The sequence below is a fragment of the Sturnus vulgaris genome, chromosome Z (assembly GCF_052056855.1).
Source record: "Sturnus vulgaris isolate bStuVul1 chromosome Z, bStuVul1.hap1, whole genome shotgun sequence".
In the NCBI taxonomy this organism is placed as follows: Eukaryota; Metazoa; Chordata; class Aves; order Passeriformes; family Sturnidae; genus Sturnus; species Sturnus vulgaris.
Genome location: NC_142283.1, coordinates 73952440 through 73978982, shown reverse-complemented (window position 1 = coordinate 73978982; position 26543 = coordinate 73952440). Strand labels below are relative to the sequence as shown.

Below are 26543 nucleotides of genomic sequence, written 5' to 3'. Positions count from 1 at the left end.
TTTCCTGCTGGTATCAGTGTGCAAAGAAAAGTAATCATCCATTGTTATGTTTATCCAGACTCTGGTGTCACAATAACATTAACCTGATAACCCACCTCCTCAATTCCTACTCTGCTATTGAAACTGTGGAATAGAAATTGGAGGTATACTGCACAAATAGAGCTTTTAAAAAGCAATGAGAAGCGTTAAAAAAACAAGCCTTAAAAATCCTGCACATTTAAGATTATAAATTCATCTTGAAGCAACGTGTTGCATAATTGATCAAATTTCTGACCACAAATCAACAAGATCTCAGAACAAACAGGTCTCTGCCACAGTTCTCTTTGACAGGTTGATCTGAAAAAAAACCAAAAAAACCCTTTCTTCTCTTTTTCTCTCTATTTCCCAATTGTGAAATTATAAACTGAAAATCTTTCTCATGTCCCTGAAGTGAATTACCCAAAAAGCTGGGGTTTTGCATGTCAAACCTAGGTACCAGATATTAAGTTAGTGTCTTGTCCAGTTTGCTTGTTGGACCATGAAGTGTCCGAATGTTTTCTTTATACAATAGGAAGTTTCTTTCACACAGGTTGAAATATTTGTCTCAAATCTTAAAAATAGCTGATCACACGTTCAAAATCAAATTCAATTATGTTAGCTAGCGAATTGCCTGGCAAATTCCATGTGATTACCTGTTACCTGACAGACATCACTGGGTAGAGACTGCAGCAATTAGCAACGGCATCATAATCCAAATATCAAATTCAAGCGTCTCTCTCTCTTTCTTCTCAAAAAGTGTGTGTAGTAACCACTACATTCCCTAATTTTGTAGCAGTATTCCCAGAAACCTTCTCTGCACTTTGATATCAAAGTGTTTCTCTGCTCAACTGTCTTTCACACAAGAACTCCAGAAGTGGTCGCTTTAAAGAAAAAGGAAAGTTGGAAACTGTCAAGAGAACACAGTAACAACTAATCAGACACCTTTGAAGCCTCTCTCTTTGTTTCCAGGGAGCAGAAGTGTGTGTTGTTCAGTCTGGTACAGGACACTTCTATATACACCTAATCAGATTCTGCTCTTTTACAGAAGCAGAAGTAATACTGCTTATTCAAAGAAAAGGCAAAAAAAATTTGCAGTCTGGAGTGGTTGCATGAGAGACATCACTTTCTGCTTTTGAATTCTGTTCTGCTGACAATCAGGTGTTTAGAAATGCACTGCAGAACAAGCAAGCGTCAGAAAACCAGTCTTTAATGCTTTAAGTGATTAAATGAGTGACTTACCTTCCCATGAATGTGTCAATAAGAATTTCTCAAAGTGTCATTTAAAATAAGGTGGCCAAAAAAGCTGGAAGTTGTTCAAAGGCATTTTTTTATGGTGCAATTGCTTTTAGATTTTAACATGTTGATTTCTATACCTGTACTATGAAGGGGCTAGCCTGGACTGTGCAACCCAACTTAGAGGGTCAGGGAAATCAGAGGGGTCGAGCAGAATGTAGAGGCCTCTGTCTCAGAAAATTATGAAAACGGAGGTAAATTTATGTTGAATAGTTTAGGAAAATAAGTTTGTGCTGAGAGGACCACACAAAGTGTTGTATTTAATATTCCCTAAAATGCTCGCTTCATTTTACCACATTTTAGTGGCAGATTTGTGTATAACAAGGTTTCAGAAACTCTGACCTTGGAAAAGATTTGACTTTTATGGGCTGTAGCTTTCTATCAGAAGCCTTGTTAGATGTCGATGGCCTCTGGCACTTCTTTATCAGTGCTATTGCTGCCTAATTACAGCCTAATTGCTGTTTCCCTTCCCACTGAACACCCAACAAGCCTGTGGCTCCCTCTTCTGTGTGTGTCTGATGGATGGGTTGTTGATTTGCAGTTCTCCAGAGTCTCCTTCCCTTTGCTCGGCTACACGAGTATCCTGTGTCAGATCTCAGGTAATGACCAGATCTCCCATGATCTGTGTGCTGGTACCTGCTGTCACCAAGAACATCCTGTCACACAAAAACACCCTCACAAGCCTCTGCTGGGAAACTGCAATTTTTCCTTAGCTGCTTCACCTGCAGTCTCTTGCAGACACACACAAAGCCTGGTGGCTCTCACACCAAGGACAGAAGCCTGTAATTGCACAAAAGCACACCTGGATTTATCTCAGTATTTAAAGTAAGATCTGACCCCATGGCAACCTGAAGTAATGTGGGGGACCAGCAGCAGAAGGGCTGGCAGCAAGAAGGCAGCTCAAGACAGGCATCATTGGTGATACTTTTGAAACTAGCTGATGTGCAGAACCATCATGCAAAATATTGTTATCTTAATCAATCTTAATCTCAACCAAACCCACTCCCAGGACAGGAAAACCTCAACTCTCTGCTGAGCACAGTTACATGGATGCCTGGGAATAAAAAGGCTGCGTCACAGAGTTGAGCCTTACAGACTGGCCAGGAAATGACACTGCATGTTCAGTCCTTTGGGGCTACTTGTCCTGAGAAACAGAACCCTGCATTGCAGCTCTAAGCCAGCACTAAGGCAAATCCATACTACAAAGAATTGGCACCAACTTTTTAGATACTTTTTTTCCATACAACACGCTGACGCCACAATGGTTTGGCAGAGACTTTTATTTTAGCTCACATATTTGCTATATTTGATATTTCTGCCCTGAAACAAATACTTACTAGGAAAAAAGCATGTAGTTTCTCCTGTGAACCCAGTCCTCCACAATCATGTGGCAAAATCTTAAATCACTGTTTGCCTTCCCATTGACTTACTTATTTTATATACACAGCCAAGGCATAAAAGTAAGTTAAAACTCTGATCTGATGGCTTTCATGGGGGCATTGCCAAGCTCTTCTGTTGTTTTCAGCTTTCTTCAGAGCTCAACATACCATGGCTGCATAGGAGTCAAAGAAAACATCAAAAAACATTTGAAAAACGTTTACTGAGTAAAATTATTTTAAGAAAAAACAGAACAAATAGCAGAGGCCAATCCACACAGCTTGCTCATTTTCCCTACAGCTGCAGGATGCAAAAAATCCTCCTCCTGAAACACCTTTCAGATAGTTTTTAAGAGGAAACATGGCAACATAGCTGGCAATCCTGCTAATCTGCAAAAGTTCTAGACTGCCCCTGGTAATCAATGTCTTGAAAAAATGAGAAAGATGTACAGCTCTATACAATATTCAGTAGCATCTAGAAATTGCTTGGAAATCTAACTATACTTTAGTTCAGCAAGTAACTGTAAAGGGAAATTTTCTCCCCTATTTCTTAAGCAAAGCCACTTGTACCCAAGCTTCCAAGCTGCAAGCCCTGTAGTTACCTACAAAGCACATCCTTTAGGATACATAAAACTGCAGTCAAATAAGTGAACATCAAGTAATCTACCTTCTAGCTCTCTCTCCACAAGTAATCAGTGGAAAATTTGTTAGTAAATGAAGACACAAGTCCAAGAGGCAATACAACCTCTTCATGACCAGCATGCAGCTCTTGCACAGCTTAGAGGTGTGATAAATGTGATTCGTGCGAATTAAGTTGTAACTATATTAACAAAATTATATTTAGATCAATAGAAGACAATTGTTACAGAGTGAGGGGGGAGATGGGTGAGACAGGGCAAAGGACATCTTCCAGATGTTGGAAGTCAAAGAAGAAGGTTGGAAGAAAGTCAAACAAGAATAGTAGAAGGACGTAGGTCTGACAAGCAGCATCTAGAAATAGAAAGTTTTGACCTTGAAATGGGCCAAAATTGGATGATTCCAAGCATGGGACTCAATTAAAGTCTTGTTATGGAAAACATCTGCTCAGTCACACAGGGCGCCTGCGCTACCTGCGGGTCACACCTCGGTCACTGAGGAAGACAATGAGCCTTCATCAGAAATAAGACCCTCAAAAGGATGGGAGACCCCCTAACCCATTAGTAGAGCATGCGTTGTACAACACAGTGACGTAGATTTTAGGAATAGAAACTAGGAGGAGTTTTCTAGAAACTTCTGTAGCCTACAGTATATAAGTGGGATTGTTAGCCTGGATGCTTTGGTACGTGAGGAATGGGAGCCACTCCCCGTATCCCCGGTCGGAGGGGGGCCCCTCCCCGGTCGGTTTTGCTTATGCTTTATACGAACCTCAATTATACTAAATTACTTACTGCCAAATTTTGTATATTCTTAAATATATGCACTTTGATTGTTTCATCTCCAATACTTTAATTGTCATCTCCAATACTTTGATTGTATTTATTTTGTTACTATTAAAAACTTACTATTAAATTTAATCTTGTTGCTTGATAAATTGGAAAAAATAGAACATCATTCATAACAGAGGAAAATATCTTTCAAGTGGTTAAAACATTTTCAGTGCTCTGAGGGGCTTGGTACTATCTAAGTAAGTGTAGTGCAACTGAAAGACAATTCCACTTAGCTTTAAACAGGTTATCTGAGGTATATTTTCATCAAAAAAGCACAAAGCTCACCAAAAGCTAAGTTTTGGGGGTGGTCATTGCAGTCCTGGAAGGCTTCATGCTGGTATGTCTGGACAGAGATGCTCAGTTTAACATTAATTCAGGCATTTCTACATTATGCTGGAGTCTTGTTGTGGTCACAGGATGAATGCACTCTCAGATATTCCTGGAAGTGGAGAACAGCACCATATCCCATTCACTTTCTTGTGTGGTTGTAACACCCACCACCAGAAACCAACAGAACACATCATAATTGCATACTGGACTGGAGGCTTCTTCCAGGAAAGAGACTTAAGAAATCCACTAAAATAAAATGATACGTAGCTCATAATGAAAGAAATAGTTCCATCTGAGTTAGGTGAAGGACATGGACAAATCACTCAGTGTTAAGACAGAAATTGTTATAGAAATAATTTTTGTTTCTGGTAAAGGCATATTCATATACTTCTTGCCTATATAAAAGTTAAAGAATTTTAGAACTGTAGGTTCTGTATCAAGTTAGCTTGTAACAACACCCTGTCTGCAGGAGCAAGAGGACTGGTGTTCAGGGAGAACAGAGGATGTGGACCTCACACTTGCAAAAGGCTCTTTCTAGCCCATGTTGGCTGCTGCCCACCATGACTTCAGCAAGAACAACCAGAAGCTAGAAAGACAAAAATCAACGGAATCATATTACATTAGAGATTATCTCTGGAACCAATTGTCTAGTTCTCAGGAGCTGTAAGGTTGCCTACACTGTTTCACTGTCAGGACAGAATTAATTTTCCTTTGAATTGTTTTAATTGGAGAATTCCCACTGCTTCTAGGAGAGTCATGAGCTGCCAAGCTCCAGTGGCAAGTTCACATGAACAGTTTATTAATTTAGTCTTGTTTTGCCTTCATCTGTGTTGGTTTCTTAGGAGATGGCCAATACCTCCACAGGGAGACCGGCCAGAACCTCAGAGATGCTGCTGAAATGTGAACCCCAAATCCATGTTTCACTCTTGAAAACAGAATTTTGTGATTCCAATATGTTTGTCCCTGACCTCCCCAGGAATCAAAGGAAAGACAGAAAACTTCGACCACAATGGAAAGATGTCTAAAAAATAATCAGTTGAGAACATACATCTAAACCTCTGATCTTGTTAGCACTGCTTCAGTGTCCTCAAAGGGCTGTCAAGAACTCTCTTCATCTGTGGGAAGAAACCTTGTTTGTACCAAAAAGACAATGGAAACATGAAATACAAATCTAATATTCAGTGAGTTTACAACATGTTCGTTGCCCGTAGCAATAAAAGGGCAGTATTGCCAGACTCTGCTTAAATGAGACTGCAATTTTAATCAATATTAAGTGACTGCACACCCAACCAGATGTTCATTCTTGACAGAGTTGACATTTATGTACAATTATCAGGTTCAAAAGCTGTTTTTCTAACATCCAAATCTGAGAATACTTAAAGATACAGTGGTACAGTACCACAAAATTACCCAGTTCTTAATCAACACTGCATATAGAAAGTTTAAACCTTACAAAGAACAATCTAGAGGAGCATGAGAGTCTTTCCTGGAAGTCTGGGCAAAAAGCCTCTTGGATAGATCAGAAAATTTTACTAATTTTGGCTCATCAGGATGTTTCTGTGACTCCTACCCACGTTCTACACATTTTGGGACAGAACTGAACCCCTTCAGCACCAGTTGTCCAGGTTCACCCCTGTTTCAACAGCTCTTTAGAAGAGACAGGTTCAGAGACAGAATAAACTCAAACAATTTGGAGAAGGATTTTTGCGCTGACTTTGTAACTCATCCCTTCAGCAGACCATAGTGGATGGAGCTTTGGCACAATTTTTAGCTTAAACAGGGAACCACAGAATGTTCTGAGCTGGAAAGGACCCACAGGGATCATCAAGTCCAATTCTAAACTGCTATGTGTGTCCCTTCTATGCCAAAACAGCAGAACAACAGCTTGCAGGAAGGCTTTGTCTTGCATGCCCTGAAGTACCTGAAGTACTCCAGCATACTCGAACTTGTCAGAGGCCTGCAGGTAGCAAAGGAACCACCACACAGGCTTCCCACCATCAGCTGGATAATTAGCCAGATGGCAAGCCTGCAACAAAGCCACCATGAGGCAGTCCATGTTCCTGTTCAATGAACCTTGTAATGCAGCTTAATTTCTCCAATCTAAATACTAAGCCCTGAAAGCTGCTGTATCTCTTGCCCATTTTCTAGATAACATTAGGTATCCAAAAGGGAGCCGTTTGCATTAAAAATAGGATGTGTCACATTAAGCCATTGGCTTATTCTATAAAAGCCAGGGAAAATATTTTTAAAAAAGCACTCTAAACAATATTGGCTGTTGTTCTTGTTACTTCTGTAATTCAAGGGGCATTCAACACAGTAAAGGCTGCCTTGTGGCCAAGTTCTAGCAAGAAAAGTCCAAGCTCAGCACCATAAACATCGCTAAATCTATAGAAATCTTTGTCCAGGTTATGAGATGGAGATAAGGACTTCTAAGATCAAGTCCTCTGGCAAATAGAAGGAATCCTTGCCACTTGCTTCTCCAGCAACTTTTTACCCAGCTTTGAACCATAGGTTTGTTTTGAAAAGCTTTAGCTCAAGAATCCCACAGTGTGCAGTATAAGTCAGCTGACACTGGGGCTGGTTGGTGGCCTGTCCTGTGATGTTTCCTGGCATGCATGATCACAAAGACTGTAACATTCAAGACTGTGACCAACAACTTGCTCTGGAACAAGTGACGGAAGCAAGCAGCAACATTGCATCAGGGGCAAGACAGCTAAGTTTACATATTTGTGTAAACTGAGCTTAAACACATGCTGAGGATGTGGCAAACCAGCCACAGCAGTGTACATGTACAAACTGGTTTTCCTTAAACTGAAACAGCCACCCAATGCACTGTGCACCTTACAATGCAAATTACTGCCAACCAATGCACTGTGAAACCCCTTCTGTTTCACTAATAGCCAGAGCAATATCATGCATTATTACTGTTAGACACTTTCACTGACACTTAAAGCTCTAATATTTCACCCACTACAAGTACTCCTGGAAGGGAAACATCTAGTAGCCAACAAAAGCTTGTTGCAGTACCAAAGCCAGCGTGTGAGGAAAAAACAGAACAATGATCAGCATTCTCAGGTAAGACTAGGTACATCCTTCTTACCACAAGTTATTGCAATAACTCAAAGCAAGATAAAAGAGTAATTTTCTCTGCACTGGCAGTTTTAAGAATCTCAACCATTCTATCATACCAACCTGATAATAATAAGGTAGACTTCAAGGAAATATGTTGCTCTTTTCATAAACCTACCAGCTGAGGTTTGGAACAAAACAAAAAGGTAAAGGTTTCCAATTATTTTTTATTTCTTGACTTCAGAGGCATGAGGAAAAGAAAACCGGAGAGAAAAGTTAAAGAAAAACATCTATTCAACATCAAATCATTCTAGCTAGTTGTAGAATTCTATCAACACTGCAGAGGAGACACCTCTACAAAAAAAAAAATAGTGGTGAAGGCAGGAGTTACTCAGAGTAACATAAAGCAATACCAAGCCTGGGAGAGTTGGTTACTCATGTTTTTTACAGAGCATAACTTAGTGATGCAAGACAGGACAGAGACCAATCTCAATAACAAGTAAAATGCCTTCCACCTCCTCACTCAAAGGTATGTAGCCCTTTGAAATGGCTTGGGGTTTTGGTTGTTTGGTTTGGGTTTTTCAAGGTATATAAAGAGACTGATACAGACCTTCTGTGTACAGGGGGATGTGCAGGTTTATCAGCAGCTCATTAGCTTTGTGAAACTGAAAATCATGCTGTATTTCAGCCAGATCTGAAGACAGACCTGCACCAGTGGCAGAGTAAAGCAATACCAAGACATCACTGACCTGAAGGTAACAGCTTGTTAAGAGTCCTTTAGATGTTTTTCCTCTCTCTTCCCCTCCATCACTGAGGTTGAGATTTCAGACATTAATCCTTCCATCCCAGAAGATACCTTTATATTCAGTTTAGAGCTTTCTGGTGTGCATTCATCGCTTAGCACACTCCTCTGCTCTAAATAAAGTTCTTGCTTGTTTTTGATACAAATCCAGTTGAGTTTCAGAGCAGGAACTCTAAACAGGAAACATTAAAAAAGCTGAAATAGCTGGACATATCTTGTGGTTTTCCAGGTGATCTGCCAACCATAGGAGGACCAGGTACAGAGCCACTTATTTCACTCCAGGAAGCAGTAAGAGCTTTTAAATAAACCTCAATAGTTTGTAAGTAAGTCCTTTCCCCACCCTAATTCAGAGGAATTACCAAGATATGTGTAAATATTAACAGATAGAAACTGGACATACTCAGAACTGCTAAATCATAGAGTCATCACAGGTTCATAGAATGGCCTGAGTTGGAAGGGACCTTAAAGATCATCTTGCTCCAAGCCTCCTGCCCTGGGCAGGGAAACCTTCCACTAGACCAAGCTGCTCAGACCCCCATCCAACCTGGCCTTGCCAGGGTTGCGACGTCCACAATTTCTCCAGACAATCTGTTCTAGTACCTCACCACCCTCACAACAAAGAATTTCTTCCTAATATCTAATCTAAACCTACTCTCTTTCAGTTTGAAGCCTTTCATCCTTGTCCTGTCACCACAGGCCCTCCTAAAAAATTCCTCTCCATCTTTCTTGAAGGCTCCCTTTAGGTAATGGAAGGCTGTAATTAGGTTCCCCTCAAAGCCTTCTCTTCTCCAGGCTGAACAATCCAAATTTGCTTAGCCCGTCCTTGTATGAGAGGTACAAGAACTCCTCTTTTTAAGCTTTTATACTTCCAGGGTTGTTTCTTTTTAAAAAAAGTTTCTCCGAGACAAAAGCAAGTAGTTTTAAAATAACTTCAGAAGTCACCCATCTAGTCCTTCCAGCCTTTAAGTGTCTAACTTGAACTGTTGATACCATTTAGGAGAGGTCCTACCCATACATAGTTTCTATCCCATCACGGCCATGCCTATTAGGTGCCTCTTACCCCCTGAAGGAGATTGTACATTCCACCACCTCTCAAGTGACCACAGTATAGTCTCATCCTTCAGACAGGAACTTTCCTGAAAACTAACCAAGCAGCTCTGGTTTAGTGCTGTGTGTGCTCAGCATCCAAGCACTGCCTGCACTATCTGATGCACAGTGAGACTCAAGTTTAGGCAGTGTTTGCTTACAATAGACTTTGGCTGTGGGCAAACACTCAAAGCATTAACTGGAGGTCATGCTGACAAATGCAACAAAACTTACTTTGAAACCTAGGGAAGGACAACGATAGCTTTTGAAAAATCTGGCCCAGCAATACAAAATGGCAACTGACAGAACAAATGGAGGATAGATTAAGTAAAGGATGGTATTTCCACCTGTGTAACAATATTTTGAAGTTGATTCTGGTGACAGTGACAGATCCATGAGGACATTCACTATGCACTGCAATACAAGATGGGGAGCACTACAGTGCACCAGGGAAGCAGCCCTATCTTTGAAGAACAGGCATCTAAAAACTGATTTAGGCACATTATGTTTTCTAATTAAAAAAAAAAAAAAGGCTGAATTGGACTGCTGAAATTTACAACATACTCATTTGGAAGTGACCACCATTAAATTTCATACAATTTACTAGTTAAGCTGAATGTTTTGTTTTTATTATCACTGCCAATCAGCAGAATTAAATTCCATGCCCTAGTAATGCCCCAGGAAGAGTGCTTCTATTTTTGCATAATAAAAAAAAAGGATGAACTGACTCTAGCCTTGAAAAATTAAAGGATTTGTCATGTTTATCAATTAAGACCACATCCTGAAGTACAACTTCAGACTACTAAGAGAAAGTTCTTCAGCCATGCTAAACCAAATGAACAAGTTTACAATATCAAGGGGATAAAAACTCAGCAAGGGTCTAATACGTTTCAGAATATCAAGCTTGGAGTGCTATTTAGCAGACGTGCTTCATCCACGCCTCCTTGCTCTCTGTGTGTCAGCATGAACACGTTATCCACCGTTGCAACTGACTGCTGGCAATTCCCTGTGATGTTAATGAGTTCTGAATTTATGCAAAGTCTCCCAGTTGGTGCTTCCGCAACATCTACCAACTGAAATACCAAGGCAGGATACCTGTGGTAAAAGCATCTAGCTTTCTCTCAGTTATTAATGAATATAGCAAGCCAGACTTCAGTGGCCATTTGAAAACCCTTCAAAACTCAAAATCGACCGGTCTGGAAAAAAAGAGTTAACAAAAATCCATCATGATCCTGTTTTGAGGTCCTACATATCTATTGAAAAATTTTATGACATATTCCTATAATCAGATGAATCTTTCACAGAAGACAAATAAGAAACCAGAAATAAAATGCTTGATCCTCAAAGCAATTAGGATTTGCAAAAGCTATCAGGACCTTGTGCAATCAAGTAAATCTGCAACGACAGAATAATGTCACAGCTTTTTTACAGAATTATCCATGGTCATTCAGAATCATAGCCACTATCAAATATCCATGGCTTAATAAGAAGGAGGAAATTAAGTGAGCCAGCATCAAACATACACCTCTTACGTCAGTAAAAACACCTTGTGCCTCTCCAGCCAGGTCCTGGGACATTAGCCACCAAGCTTCATGAAAACTAGCACTGCTATGCACATTGTACTAAATACTAATTCAAGGGTTAATCATTTAGATAAGCAAGGGGAAACTTTGGGACTATTTGAGTTGGTACCTTGAAATATTGGTTTTCAGATCATAGTTGAGGAGAGAGATGGCACATACGTTCTCCATTCCACACACAGACATACAGACATAACAACCAGGGTCCTAGTCACTGACAAAGAGTTGAAGTGTGCACCTAATTCACCCATTTGTTAAACGGAGCACAAATTATGGTTATAAACCAAGCTGAAAGCACTGCTCCCCTGACAGGCAGTACAGAAGCACCTCTAAACTTCTAAGTGCTATCTATTAACCTCATGGGACAAACTTTTCTTACTGGGTTGGACTCTGTGTGCAGAAATTTTCTCCCAAAATTCAGGGATTAATCCTTGAGAATTCAGTGTTGCAAATACAGAACCATAGAGTTAATAAAAGCTCATATCTGACATTTCCCACTGCTGCACAAAGGAACTTCTTTTCTGAAGAAAGCATGTATTATAAATTCTATGTAGCTACATAATCCAAATAAAATATTCTCTCATAACCAGATAATCTCTTTATAATAATTCTTACATGCACAGCATGGATCATCTCAGCTATTTTCACAATCACTTTGCCCTAATTTTTGCAAGAAGTACAAGAAATTATTTTCACAGAACTGCTTTTGTGACATGCTTTCTAAGGTACATCCTCCAAAGGATTTGGCTCTGCTGGAAATGATGAAAACAAGGGGCAGTATGACATTTTATTTAATCAGAGCAGCAGAGGAATGGCTAATGTTTTGCAGAATTCTAGACTATATCTTCAGGTTTTGCATTAGCATCCTGAAGTGGCAATTCAATTCCTGCCACTTAAATCTCAGTACAGATGTGTCACAACGTATTTTCAAGAAGAGCTGGACTTGCTCTAACTCCTTTAATACCCATTTCTTCCTAACTGCAGTGATCAAAACTGGAAGATGATCTGACTTTTGACACACACATTAACAGAAATGGAATCAGAAGCCAGCAGTTTCTCCTTGGCTTATCAACTGCCAAGAACCCAACATGAAGTGCAGCTTTTACACGCTCCAGTGGACTAGGTGACCTCCATCCTCAGAGCCTGTGAACATGCTGTTCCTGTTACTATTCTCAGAACTGCAATTCCCTTTTTTCCCCTTATATAAAGGGAAATTAAGATTGGAGATCTAGACAGACCCACTGGCCCAAAAGAGACTGGTAGGGGCAGAGAGGAATGGTTAAGTCTTTCCCTGCACTACAACACAATTTTCCTTCAAGATCCTTTGAAATTTTAGAATTCTAAGCTTAGAAAAGAAAGCTTGTCCTGCTGTTTCTGTATCACATGGATTCTTTGGAAGCCTGATTGCACACTTCCATCTCCATCCTATTTGCATATCCCCCAGCTTTTCTCAAGGGATGTCATGCTTGGCATTCTCTTCCTCCACATACATTCTGGAGACAGATGCTATGAGAAACAAGGTGCAGGTATAGTGCAGTGCCTGGTGCTTTCAAAATAATTCCATACCCACTACCACTAGGGCTCAATGCCACAACTAAAAAGACACTAGATAATTCTGATGACGCAGGCTGTACTTATGCTAATCTATTTTGCCTCTAGAACAAAGTTGTCCCACAGAAGCATTAGCAGAAGTGCTGCTGCAGAAGGGAGGCCATGCAGTCAGAGCTGGTCCCTCTACTGACACAGGAGCTCTGCACACCTCAAGCCCTTGCTCCAAACTAGAGAAGTCTGGAAGGTTGAACCTTCACTAGTTCTGTTCCATCAGCATGGTCGCCCCTTTCCATGCATTGACTGACAAAGCAGTGACTGCACAATCTGTGTTTGGTGTTCAGCTGGAGAGTCTGCTCTGACCATTGCAGACAGTGTATTTTTCATTTGCATCACATGCATGTTGTTGGGAATAAAGTCATGCTTTCATACAAAGAAGTTTGTTGTTTTTAGATACATCAGTCACAAGATCCTGCCAGACAAAAGCTTTCCAATGCCATCTCTGGTTAGGAACATTCCTATTCATTTTTTCATTTCAATGAACAACATACACCCTGTGCAATGCACACGTCCTTCTCTCCTTCTCCACTTTCTCAGGTCAGTCTGCTCAAACAGCTCCTTGGATGTTTGGTTTCTGCAAACTTCAGAAATTTAAAAATTTGTCTCTTATTACATATCAAGTTACTTACAACGATTGCCAACAAAACAAGTTTGATATTAGAAACTAGGCCCTACAATTGAGTCATTACTAGTGAGGATAAAAACCATGAGTACTAAAATATAAGTACTTTCCTCTACTATATTAAACACTACAGATAAAAGCCTTTTTGATCAGAGATTTCTAGCCAAGCATCCCCAGGTGCTTTCCTGTAGTTCAACCCTTAACGTGTACTGGTGCATATTCCTCACTGGGTGTGCAGGGCTCTACACTTACCTTTGTTGAACCTAAATATTTGATTTGAATCCCCTTACCTTCTCTTCTCTAACAGATATTATACCTTCATGCTTCAATAATCTTCAAGAAATTGTTTTCCTAGAACTAGCTGGCTCAAAACATGGGAAGTCCCATCTTCTTCTCTTGTCCTATCATTAGTCTGCAGGTAAGGCTGGTAGATCAGCCAAAGAGTGAAACAGGAACAGTTCATTGTCTGGGGACATGACTTTAGCAATACTAATGAAAGAGCTTAGGCAAGTGTAAATAAATCTCTTCTGAATTTACAAATGTGTGTTTAACCAAGAGGTCCTTTTCAATACTGTAATACACTGCCAATGTGCTCTTCTGCAGGGATTGCAGTATTTCCTCACTTTAAGGGGAAAAGTAACAGTTTAAATCTGAGGATACTATCACAGAGGTAAACACAGAAACTCAAAAAATGTCAAATTACCTTAGTTAACTATGCAAAAAAAGTGAAATGACGAACTAATGAAGACAGAAATATAACTGCATTTAAGGACAGCTAAAGATGCTTGGTCCACCAGGTAAAAAAGATCTTCTACTTGCCTACTGTAAGACATCTGTTTAAAAGAAAGGAACATGAGAGGCCACCACCAAAGCAGGCTATCTCATCCCAGCTAAAAAGCTCTTTCAATGCCTGTGGCAAACTTGCTGAAAAAACAGAAACCATCATGCCCCAAATTCAGTGGGGGATAGGGAAGGAAACAACAATTAGATCAGCATAAGCAACTCTGATATTGATGCAAGAACCAAGATTGGTTTTCACCTGGGGCCACATACAAACAAAAACATTAAACAAGAAATAACCTAGGTAAACATTTTGCTTGGATATGGGTGTACTAAATCACTAAACTACATTCCCATGCAATCAGTAAAACACGCAAGAGAGAAATGATCATTAGAATATTGCTGCTCTGCTTGGCTTAGGAAAAGAGACTGTCCACAGGATTTATTGGACTGAACACTGTGGAGCCCAGAAGACAGGTGCTCATAAAAATAGGAACTGGCTCAGAAAGGAAACTGAAAAGAAATTAAGAAAAAGTAGTGTCAGACAAGCATGAGCCAAGACCATACCATGTCCAATGAGGAACAATCCACGTCTGATGGTGCCGGATGCTGAACAAAACAGCAGCTCCCCAGAAAAGCTCTAACAAAGACTGTTCCGGAAGCATGCTGAGGAAAGAGGTGAGGTAGGTTTGTTCTACCTGCTTCAGCACTGCACAAAGAGTCTAAACAATGTGCTCTGGTAGGCAGATGGTGCTCGGTTACAGGAGTCACTCGGTAGCCAGTTATTTGATAGCAAACAACTTTGTTCTGTGCAGCAGAAATTAGCAGACTCTGGAAGAATTTAAGTATGTTCTAGCAACGTAACTTGTTCATAGCAGAGGCTGAATCTCCACTAGACAGCTTGCCAGTACAGCTGGAATACCGTTTTAATAGGAAAACAACAGTACTCTCCCTTTCTGTATAGGAAATAGGACAGGGCTCTTCTCAACAAAAGCAATGTGTGCCACCTTTAGCTTTACTAAAGTCTAAGTTTACTACACTTTTCTCAGTCCACAACTAAGATGACTGTGATTTATCTTGTAAAAGCAGTTGGGATGCAGCCCGAATACTCTGCATGTATTTAGGAAAGCATTTTTTTGTGAAGAAGTTTCCTGATGTGCTAAACCTTGCTATCCTGTGAATTGGTGATGGATGTGTCCAAAAGTTGAGCAGATTTGCTAGCAATTACTCTTCAAAATTAAGCAAATTTCCACCTACAATTTCATTCACTCTGACTCAGTAATCCTCAGAGACAAACCAATGAAGCAAATGCTTGCTTCCGACTGCTTACCACATAATGGACACCAATCCATTACACAAGATGACACTCTAAAATTCAAAGAATAATGGTCTGACTACAAAGGCTTGGAGCTGAACTGATGGATTTGCTAGTGGCACGTAGCTGCATCACTACAATGTCAATTTTATAGCAACAGATACCTTGGGGGAACCTTATACACAAAATGGCACAAGACTTCACTGAAGATACATGGCATGTGCCAGTGTGAGGGGAACGTGTAGACACATTTCTAGACTGCCTGTGGAAAGTGACAAATGTAGAAGCTGAAAGGCAACTACTTCAGCCAAGGTCATAAAATGTCTAGAAAAAAGCACCATCATCACTGACTGACTAGAAGTCTTGCCATTAGCCAGCTTTTAATCCTCTACCCCACAGGTCAAACTGGTGGTGGGGTCTCCTCCTTTATTCTTACCCAGTTCAGGCTTCAATTTCACCAAAAATAAAATGACATCCAGACAGGTTACAGCCTTGCTGGTAAGCTGAGGGCTTTCCTGGAATGAAGGCTTGCAGACTTTAAGGCATGCCTCTCTCACCAAATTCACTGGAGTTTTGCTCCTCTTGTCTCTTTACAGACCAGCCACTACCTACTGGCAGAGAAAGGATATGGCTACATCAGTAGCAGAAATTGCTGTCTGAGTAGGTATTAACATCACACTACAGATAACAAGCTCTTGAGAATGATGGTAGAATCCCAAGAGCATTCTGTGCACATATTTAATTGTTCATAGAGTTCACTGCCTCCTTTTAAATACCTTTCTTCACTCAGGAGGAGATTTCCAAATATGACTGAAAGAACAACTGTAGTCAGAGCTTCTAGAGAAGTGGAGGAGGAGCAATGTTCCTGCAGAGACAGTGTCAGGCAGAACATGCTCCCATATCCTGACAGGTCATCCTCCAGATACAACAGTACATCCCTCACCACCTTCATTTGAGAGCCTGTGCTGGATCACTGCTGGAGTTTCAGCCTGGCCTGGAGTGGCAATAAAAATATTCCTGTACCTCTGCACCACAGGACTGACACAGGACACGGAAGTGACAGGACAGAATCCCAACTAACTGAAGTATTCAGGGAGGCAATCTTAAGGCTACTGCTATAGATCACATGACAGCCCATCAAAAAAAGCTGTATAACTAATAGCACCACTATCTGAAATAATTTTTTTAAGGACCCATAGTACTGGAACATTACAAATCTCATGTACTGTAAGCATTTACAAAACATGTAACCCCTGTGTAACCCCTGGGCTATATTACAATGAATATATATATGGATGACATTTTCATTTTAGAAGCTTTTTCCTTCTAGAAAGACTTGGTGTACCTGTACTATAGACCTAGTATTATATTAACATATTATTCATAAGCCCTACAGGTACAGCCTTTCTTTTTGCTTTACTTACTCTTGGTTTTCTTCAGAAAGAATAGTTTTCCTCATTTTACGGAGAGATCTTAGCATGCAACACAACTTTCTTAAGGTGAAAGAGGCAGTATTTTGCAGAAATAAAGAATGCAGATTTTATAAGCATGCCAAGGACTCATATTCTCTGCCGACTAAAATGACAGTTTGTTTTTTAAAAACTAAGTATCTGGGAGATAATGTAATATATTTTTATCATCTTCTGATGTTAAAAAACAAAGCTGTACAGAAATACATCTTCTGTACCTTCAAAATTTCTGAAAATTTTGCACTTTCAGGACTGGTGCAGATTTGGCATCTCAGCTGAAGAGCCAGCAGTATCACTGCAGGACTTGGCTGAACAAAATCCTTGGTTTGGCTGTCATCATCATAACTAAAGCTACCAGCCTGAGGCCCCTGCTGGCAAGGAACCAGGCCAGGCACAATGATTCAGATTGAGATATAGGAACCACCAGCCCAATTTCTCTAGAAAGAGCTCCTGTTTTTCATGTGGGCTGAAAACTGGGAAACTGAAATACTGCATTCCTGCTGTTTTCAGAAAGTGAGCCAAAGTCTTAGAAGTTTGTGTCAAAGCTCCACTGAAACTGCTGCACTTTGACAGATGTGTTCTTAGGAAAAGTGGTACTGACGCCATGTAAGCAAAAGCTCTTTTACTCCACTTTAATTTTTGTGCTAAGAACAGAAACTGCCTGTGTCAGTGTACGGGAGCAATGTGCGATCCAACACTGTCACCTGTCAGTTTGCCATCACATGCCAGCCAGGGCTTGGTGCATGCTAGAGACACGGGCTGGGGAGGCATCCATGTTCCAGCAGATTCAAGATACAACCCCACTGCACTGTGCTCAGTACATTTCATAGTAACAAAAATACTAAGGGTTTGGAAAGAGTTTAGGTAACAATCCAAAGCACAGATTTGAAAAACACAGGGAGAGTGTGCGGTGAGAAGATGGCTCTACACAACTACAAGGTCAGCCATTCTTATTTCAAAGGGAATTTTATTTCTTTTTTGTCTGCGGCATCCTCACTGTGCAAGTTTCCCTTCATCTCTCTCTCCCTTTAATATCTACCACTGTAATAAGAATTTTCTGTTAGGAAACCTTCCCAGCAAAAAGCTTGGGAGAAAACAAATCATCACAACAAATGCAACACCACCAACAGAACAGGAAAAAATGACTAGTTGGAAGTTAAGACATCAAATATCAACTCCCTTAGCCAAGAGAGCTATCTACCAAGTGTAAGTGTCCTAGATATAATGAATTTCAGGCCTGATCACATACCTGCAAAGCCTGAATTGATTTTATCTGGAAATAACCCACTACCCTGTAGCTAAGGAAGAGAGACTCTTCTGTGCATGCAGAAGGATCACAACAGGTCGAATTGGAAATGAACAGAATCTAAGCAGAACAGAGCTCCTGCAGTTGAGCTTGCATTATGTTGATAAGGATGACGTGATCCTAAGCATTAGGAGCAAACAAAACACCATGTAAATAAGTTTATATTAATTTGAAAAGGCAGAGTTTTTTAGGATAGAAGCCAGATGTGACCAATCTACAAGAATAGAAACGTGGATCCAAACAAATAATTCCATTTTCATGGACAGGCATGGCAGGAATGTGAACAAGTGCCAGTTACCAGCCTGTCTTCTCTTCCAGGATGAAAATTACAGAATTGTACCACAATATCAAAACAGGCAGTGTAAAGTGTTTTTCCAAGATTTGAAACACTGGGCCTCATCCCATCTGACAACTGGATGATGTTTAACCAGGTTACCAGGTACTCTATGCCATCTTGTCCATCTGCACATGGCAACTCTGCCTCATTAAGACTTGTGCTGAGCCTCTCCTTTGGGTCTGCATCCGTTACCCAGCAGTTCTCAAAACACATTTGTAGAGGTCACACAGAGTTAAGCCAGCTTGCCTGACTTCACAATGTTTATCCAAACAAGCTAGAAAGAGGAGGAAAATGATTGCCCACCTTATTAATTTCACATCACTGCATCCAATGTGAAGTGCTGGAGGGCACATAAGACAGACCTGGCCAACATGCAACCTGCAGGCCCAACACTTCTCAGCTCTGCAACATAATCCCTATCTGACTTTATCAGCAGAGTGAAACTTGCACGAATCAGGCATCCTAGTAGGCTTTGTCTAGCCTGTAGTAGCTGGATGCTGCCCTTAGCCTTGCAATGGGAAGCCAGCACAGACCTTGGTGGGACAAGGCTGTCAAAAAGACAACGTTGCCCAACCAGACACATTTGAGCTTTAAAGAACTTAGTTTTGCAAAAAGCCATATCAGGTTCTCTGTCCCTGCTATGTAAATAGAGCACTGGTTGTTGTCAGGATGTACAGTCAGTAGACACCAGACATTAATGCACTATCACCCCTGACAGACAGCTGATCAATAAATAGTGCAAGTGTCAGTGGCAGGTCTGGAAGGCGGAAGAGTTCAGAAAGGTTTCAGACTGCTTTCTAAGAAAGGTATAACTGCTACATGCTGAAGAGAAGACAGTCTTTTCATTTTGAAGATAGGCAGACCAGCAGGCCTGTCAGATGGTGTCCAGGCAGATCAGCAGCAGTTGTCCTGGAGTTCAGTATAAAGACATCAAAAGCTGAGATGACAATTTATCCATGCAGATGAATGAACATTCAAAAAGCACGCATGCTGGTCAACAACACAAAGTTCAGGATTTTGAGCAAAGCCTAGCTTCACAAACCTCATTTCAGGACCTGTCACACACTGGTCAGCACTCAGAGGGAACAGTCCTTTCCTGGATTTCATCTAGTGTATACTCTATAAATCAAGCAAGGGACCTCTTTTGTTTGTTTTTAGCAGGCAATAATGTTTAGAAACTTTTTTTTTTAATCTGTAGCTTCAGTGGCAAGTCACAATGACTTTTAGATAGCACGTGATAAACAATTTATTTCAGCTTTCTGGATGTGGAAAAGAGTGACAGTCACATCTCTCCCTGAGACCACTGATATAGAAAGCTTTTAAACTGGGAAGAATACAGTAAGTACTGAGATTATAAGGTTATTCTGTACTTTTGTGCTGATATTGACAGGGATAAAGTTCATTTTCTTCACAGTAGCTACCATGGGGCCATGTCTTGGATTTGTGCTGAAAACAGTGTTGATAACACAGGGACATTCTGGCAATTGTTGGGCAGTGCTTGCAGAATCAAGGCCTTTTCTGTTTCTCACCCCACCCCACCAAGGAGCCTTGGTGTGCACAAGAGGTTGGGCAGGCACACAGATGGGACAGCTGACCCCAACTGATCACAATAAGATTCCATACCATACACTCAACATATAAAGCTGGGGGAACAAGAAGGACAAGGGCGGATGTTAGGATTGATGGTATTTGTCTTCCAAAGTATTCATCAGGTGTAACGCAGTCCTCCCTTTTTCTCTGGGCATGGCTTAACACCTGCCTGCCCAAAGGAAATGGTGGATAAATTCCTTGTTTTGCTTTGCTCGTCTGCATGGTTTTAGCTTTACTTATTAAACTGTCTTCATCTCAACCCACAAATTTTCTCACTTTTACTTGTGTTATTCTCTCCCCCATCCTGATGTGGGAGGGAAGTGAGCAAGCAGCTGTGAGTGATTTATTTGTTAACTGGATTTAAACCGCAACCTTAAAGTACAGAATGGGAGGGAGAGTGACAGACGAATGGTAATTGTAATGGTACAAAGCAGTAGTATTGTTACTGTGTTACCCAAGCAAATTAATATAATAAACCCCAGACTTGCAAGGATTCTTGCAAGTATCCAGTCCCTCTCTGCAAAGTACAGACCAGGAACCACAAAGCAGAGGAAACCACCAGAAATGCTGTACTAGACTTACTACATCCCACTTCTGAGACCATTGTCACCATCTCCATGCCTGTGGAAAAATCCTATACACCCAGTCACAGCAGTTGTGTGTATAGCCCTCCAAACACTCAAGACCTCCAAAACCAGAAGGTTTCACTGTGAGCTCCAGTAGTTAGAAAAGAACTGAAACCCCAAAGCACAGATTCAGAGTATTCTTTTAATGCAAGTGTTAAAGCCCTTTGTGAAAATTTTTAAATTCTTTCATGTTGAAGGAAACTGTTTCCTAAGCTTACTATCACTGCTGACCAATCCACTGTCCTGTCCCGAGACAACTGAGTTGGACAAGAGAAGTTCTTTGGATTCTGCCTGGTTCACATCCATGCAAACATGCATGTATCTGCAAATTCTACTCTTCCACTCTTATCACGAAGTTTCTAGAAAACACTTAGGAGTATTGTTTTGTCTGGCAACAGCTTTTTCAAACTTGCTACTTTCACTACTATGCCTGCAATAAAACAAGTAAAGACTGTCATTCTTGTCACATTTGTTGTGTCTTCCGTATAAAAACATACAATAACTAAGTAGGTAATGCAACAAGCCCACATCAGCTTGTATGGACAGGTTTTTTGCCACACCACAAAGGTCTGAAGCCAAATAACCAACAAAAAAACCCCCAAGCCCCCCCAAAAAAACAAAAAACCACCACCAACCGCCAACAAACAAAAAAACAACCCCCACAAAAAAACCAAAACAACAGCAAAAAATCAAACAAAAAGCCCGCAAAACAACCAAACCCAGAATGCAACCCAAACTAAGCATAGTTTCAGAATTTATCAATACTCCCACAATAAGAGAAATATTTTTCTTGCCACTGAGGAATAATTTGAGTCTGTATACCTTGTAGAGCTCTTCTGTTCAAAAAACATTTTTTGTGCTCTCAACTTCTCACAACTAGCTGCAACAAGGAACTGAGGTTGTGTTTACATCAACTCTAAAAAATGTATGGTTGGATATATTTGAAATCTCAGAAGTGCTTCAGTGCTAGCATAAACCTGGCAATAACCTATCCTCACCTGCTGCCAAAAGAAACTGTGCATTTCATTAAAGTTCCTTCCACTTTCCCAAACAATTCATATGCCTGCCTCACACAATCAGATGCTGAGATGGGAACTGCTTACTACAGGTGCCAAAAGGAATCAACACCTTGAGCAAGCGAGCCTGTTATTCAGCTTTCACTTTAATGCCAAGATGAACTGTATTTCAACAGGTACCAGGTTACTAATAACACCCCTCCAGGCAGAGATTGAGGAACACAGGAGTAAGGGTAGGGGAACACACAAGAGAACCTCTTCCAGGTAGAAAACAGAAATGGACAAACACATTCAAGAGTTCTGTGGCAGGCAGATAGGCACAACACAGACACAAACAAGCCTGTGGCATTGGAGCAATGCAGCCACACGCTCATAAGAAGTCTTGCACTACTTGATGATGGTCTAACATTTCCCCTGGCTGCCAGCCTGCTGGCCTTCCTTTGGAATTCATTTCAGAAGCTATCAAAACCCCAGGAGCACTCTACCTGCCCACTTATATATCTGCAAAGTCCTGTGAGCCTGCAGACTTCCTTCTCTGCAAAGATTCCCCAGGGTCCCATGTAGTAGTGTAACCATTATGTCAGGCTCTTCAGAGCTCATTAATTGAGTATAATTGTGTCTACGATGTGAAAAAACATCCTGATATGAAAAACACATGCTATAGCATGGCGTCAAACCCTCACAGATTGCTTTCCTTACACAAATAATTTTATGTGAGAAAAGCTAATTTGACAGAGATGTTTCTTTACAGAACACCTGGACTTTACACAAGATGAGCGTCTCCTCACTGCAGCTTATTGTAGAGAGCAGGCTATAAAACCATCCTCGGAGAAGGTCCTGAGGCTTCACAGAGCGTGTAACTTCAGACCCACCCCGTGCAGCTCTGCTGTCCCCATGGAACATCGCTCCCCGTAGCTCCCAGCCTGGGCTGGGCACAAACACTGCCCGACTCCTCCTTAGACCTCACCTATCTTGTAAAAGCCAATTAAACGCCCATCCATCCTCATCGCCTCCAGCCGGGCTCCCCAGTGCCTCCGCCGCTTCCCCCTCGTCCCCGGGCCATTCCTGTGCCCGCCGGCGGGAGAACACCCCGGGATGCTCCGGGAGGAGCGGCGTTTCCATCGCGGCAGGAGCGGAGCCGCCCGCCCGCCCCCGCTCGCTTCTGCTACCGACGGCGCTCGGGGACACACCGGGGGAGGAGAAGGAGGACGAGGAGAAGAGGACGGGGGGGTGGGGAGCAGGATAAGAGGATGGCCCGGGATGACACAGCAGCGGCCCCGGGCCCGCGGGGGATGGCGGCGGCAGCGCCCAGGACACCCCGTTATATAACAGCGGCACAGCCGCGCCCGCAGCGCCGACACCCGGGGCCGTGTGCGCGACCCTCTCGGCACCGGGGTCATTTCAACTCGGGCACAGCGCGGCCCCACCCGCCCGCCCCTCACCAGCGGCTGCATCTCGGCGCGCACGGCGGGCACCTGGAACCGGTCTATCTCCTCCATCATCTTGGCGGCGGGGCGGAGCGCGGGGAGCAGGGCGGGCGGGCACGGGCGGCTCCTCAGGCGCCGAGAGGAGACAGCAACAGCGACAATGACAACGACACCGCCCGCGGCTGCGGCTGCCTCATCGCCGCCGCCGCCGTGACTCAGCCGCGCCGCTTCCGGGTCCGGCCACCGCCCCGCCCTCTCGGAATATTCATGAAGGGCGGGGCCAATGGCCCTCGCTCGGGGCCCGGATGCTGGGCTCCACTGCCCCGCCCTTTTCGAATATTCATGAAGGGCGGGAGCGCTGTCATGGTTCCGTGACCGAACGGTGGTCTCCTTGCGGCCCCGCCTGCTTTTGAATATTCATTTGAGGGTGTGGCCGCTACAGCTAGTTTTGTGCCCGGTCGCTCCGTTCCCCGAGGCCTGCCCCTTCATTGAGTATTCATGAGCAGGTGGGGCCTCGATCACCAGGTCGACGCCCAGCTGCTCCATTCCCTTTATTTGAATATTCATCAAGGGGCGGGGCCCGCTGTCACTCTCCCTGGGCCATGGCTCTCTGTTTGCAGCCGCAGCTGGGATGTACCATTCACTCCCTCGAGGGGAAAGCGGGGGGGTCGGGGGATTGGCCAGGTCCATCCACCACTTCCGGCGCGTTGCTATGGCTGCCGCCATCAACTTCCGGCGTGCCGTGTGGGCGCGGGACTGCGGCGAAGGGCGGCCGCTGCAGTGAGGGACGGCCATGCCCGCCAAGGCGGCCGACAAGCGCCGGCAGGTAAGGGCTTGCCGCACTCCCGTGGTGGCAACGCCGTGGTGCTGTCACCGCTTACGCCGTGACGTCATACACGAATGGCGTCACTGCGGCGCCTCGCGGGAGGCGGCGGCCCACCTTAGGGAACGTTGCTGGGCAACCCCGCTGTGACTCTGCTGCCCTCGGCTCCTGCTCTGAGCTCTATCCTTGGTGTGACACCAGAGGTGATGTCGTCGTTCCCCAAACCGCCACCCGTGACGTCGCAATGTGTAGAGCAAATCTTTCCCTCCGGGTTCGCAGAATCACAAGAATCGTTAGGGTTGGAAGGGACCGCTGGAGATCATCCAGGCCAACCCCCCAGCCAAAGCAGGGTCACCTGCAGCAGGTGACACAGGAATATGTCCAAGTGTTGTTTGGATGTCTCCAAAGAGGGAGACTCCAGGATCTCCCTGGTCAACTGTTGCAGTGGTCGGCCACCCTCAGCTTAAAGAAGTTCTTCCTCAAGTTGAGGTGGAGCTTCTTGCGTTTTAGTTTATGGACACTGTTCCTTGTCCTGTCACTGGATACCACTGAAAAGAGTCTGGCACCCACCTTTGATATATGCATTAGTGAGATCCCCTCTCAGTCTTCTCCCGACTGAAGAGGGCCAGCAGTGCATGAGGACATGCATTGTCTCCTCATAAAAGCGATGTTTCGGACCCCACATCATCTTTGTGGACTCTGCTGGACCGTCTCCAGTAGCTCCTTGTTTTTCTTATGCTGAGGAGCCCAGAACGGGACACAGCACCCCAGATGTGCCCTCCGCTAGGGCCCAGAGGAGGTGCAGGATCAGCTCCCTTGGCTCCTGGCCACACCCTTCCCGACGCACCGCAGGGTACCATTGGCAGCACGGGCGCACTGCGGGCTTCGTCACCTGCCAATACACCCAGGTCCTGCTAAGCAGAGCTGAGGGGTTGAAGTGAGAGCTTAGGCTGCCCCAGAGAGCTGTAAACCACGGGACTGGGTGTGGCAATGGAGTCAGCACAGACCCTCTTGGCCTTGTCGAGTCTTGCTGCATTATATTACGTCACCCTGTCCCTTCAGCTGCCCGTGACTTTCTGCGAGTTCTGTGGCATTTCATAGAATTCTCTAGCATTATACAGCTGTTCAACCTGTAGCATCCTTCACTGTCACCGTGCTGTTCAATCCTATGAGACTACAAACTCCTCAGGCCATTTCATCACACTTCCAGTATGCAACACCCCTTCCAAGGCAGGTTCTAATGCACTCAAGGTGTCTCCAGCCTGCTCGAGGATCTCCCAGAGACACTGAACAGACAGGATAAAATCCTTCTTACAAAAATTTTAAGAAAAATTTCAGTTCTATTCAGCTGTAAGTTTTGTCTCTTTCCTTTTGCTTTGCTATTTGGTTTTTACTCAGCTCAAGCAATGAAGAGGAGTCATTTACTACCCTTCCTGGTCCTAACCCTACAGTGCTGTGGGGTCTATGTCTGTGAGACCTCACTGTATTCTTTTGGGCCCTGTGTGGGCCATGTGTGGGCATGTCTGCATGCATCCTCTTTAGGATGAAAAGCTCAGATTCGTTTGGTTAATTCCTGGGACTTCTCTGCTACTGGAGTATCATAGTGTTTGATTTAAAAGCAGATGATGGCCTGGCTGATAAAACCCTTTTGTTAACATGTTTAGATCAATCCCAATGTACTTGATGTTAGGGTTCGTGGGAGGAGGGTTAGCAGGCAAATAAGCAAGAGTGAGAGGAATTAGGGAATCTGACGTTCCTCATCCCCTAGTAATTACTAATAAGTACCAAGATACAAAGGACTTTATGAACTTTTCAAAGGGCACAAACTCAGAATCAAAACCCACATCCAGTCCTAGATAATGAACATGTTTATGCTAAAATTGTAAAAACAAACATTAATAATGATGCAAACTAAACTGGGTATTAAATGCTTGCTCTGAACTTTGGTTTCTTTTGTTTTCAGAATTTCCACATAAATATTTTTATCATTTTCAGTAGCCATTATCTCAAATATTCTGAAATGGAGAGGCTTCGATGGATATGTTAGAAAAACTTAATGTACTGTAAAGGCATTCCTTTTATTTTAAAGTTCTTGAAACATCATAAACTGTTTAAACTCTGAGGATGTTTGGCTTTTCACGTAACTTTCATCACAATAACTTAAAAAGCAATAATTCTAACTTTTCCTGTATTGCAACTCCTATTTTGCCTTGAGCTTGTTAAATTTGATTGCTGTTTCTCATCCTTTTATCTGCTAGGATGTTCTTGCAGTGGAGGAATTGTGAAGTTGACTACCTGGCTCTGAGTCTGGAGGCTTTTGCCTCATTTTCCCTGACTCAGAGTACAGATGAAATCTCAGTGGCTTTGGGAGTGTGGGGGGTGAATGCCTTTGCCAGGGCCTGACATTTGATACCTACTGGGCCATAGTGGCCACTGCCACTGTAAAAAGAATTGATGGGTCAAGGTTTAGATTCCAATTCTTGACAAGAATTCTTCTGTAGAATTATGCTCTTTTCCCCTGTCCCTGTGCCTTTTATTCCTCTGTTTTTTATATATTGCTTTAATCTGCTCTGCCTCTTAGGTTTTTCACTGTTAACTGCTTTC

At 42.8% G+C, this 26543-nt stretch overlaps 2 protein-coding genes across 6 annotated transcripts in view; one reads left to right on the top strand and one right to left on the bottom strand.

Annotated features, from left to right (window-relative positions):
• The window catches only part of FAM219A (family with sequence similarity 219 member A), a 93774-nt gene extending 70469 nt beyond the window's left edge, over positions 1–23305 (bottom strand). Inside the window, exon 1 of one of the 3 annotated variants that reach the window (XM_088157073.1) lies at positions 23165–23305. In XM_088157073.1, coding sequence (XP_088013199.1) covers positions 23165–23191 — 27 coding nt within the window. In that variant the 5' untranslated portion in view covers positions 23192–23305. Of the gene's footprint in view, positions 1–23131 lie in introns of all 3 variants that reach the window. The other 2 variants (XM_088157072.1, XM_088157071.1) reach the window with 2 other exon arrangements.
• A 532-nt stretch (positions 23306–23837) lies between these two features.
• Positions 23838–26543, top strand: part of DNAI1 (dynein axonemal intermediate chain 1) — a 144180-nt gene continuing 141474 nt past the window's right edge. For all 3 annotated transcript variants that reach the window (XM_088157069.1, XM_088157070.1, XM_088157068.1), the window contains exon 1: positions 23838–23942. In XM_088157069.1, the coding sequence (XP_088013195.1) occupies positions 23910–23942 (33 nt within the window). In that variant the 5' untranslated portion in view covers positions 23838–23909. The remainder of the gene's footprint in view (positions 23943–26543) is intronic.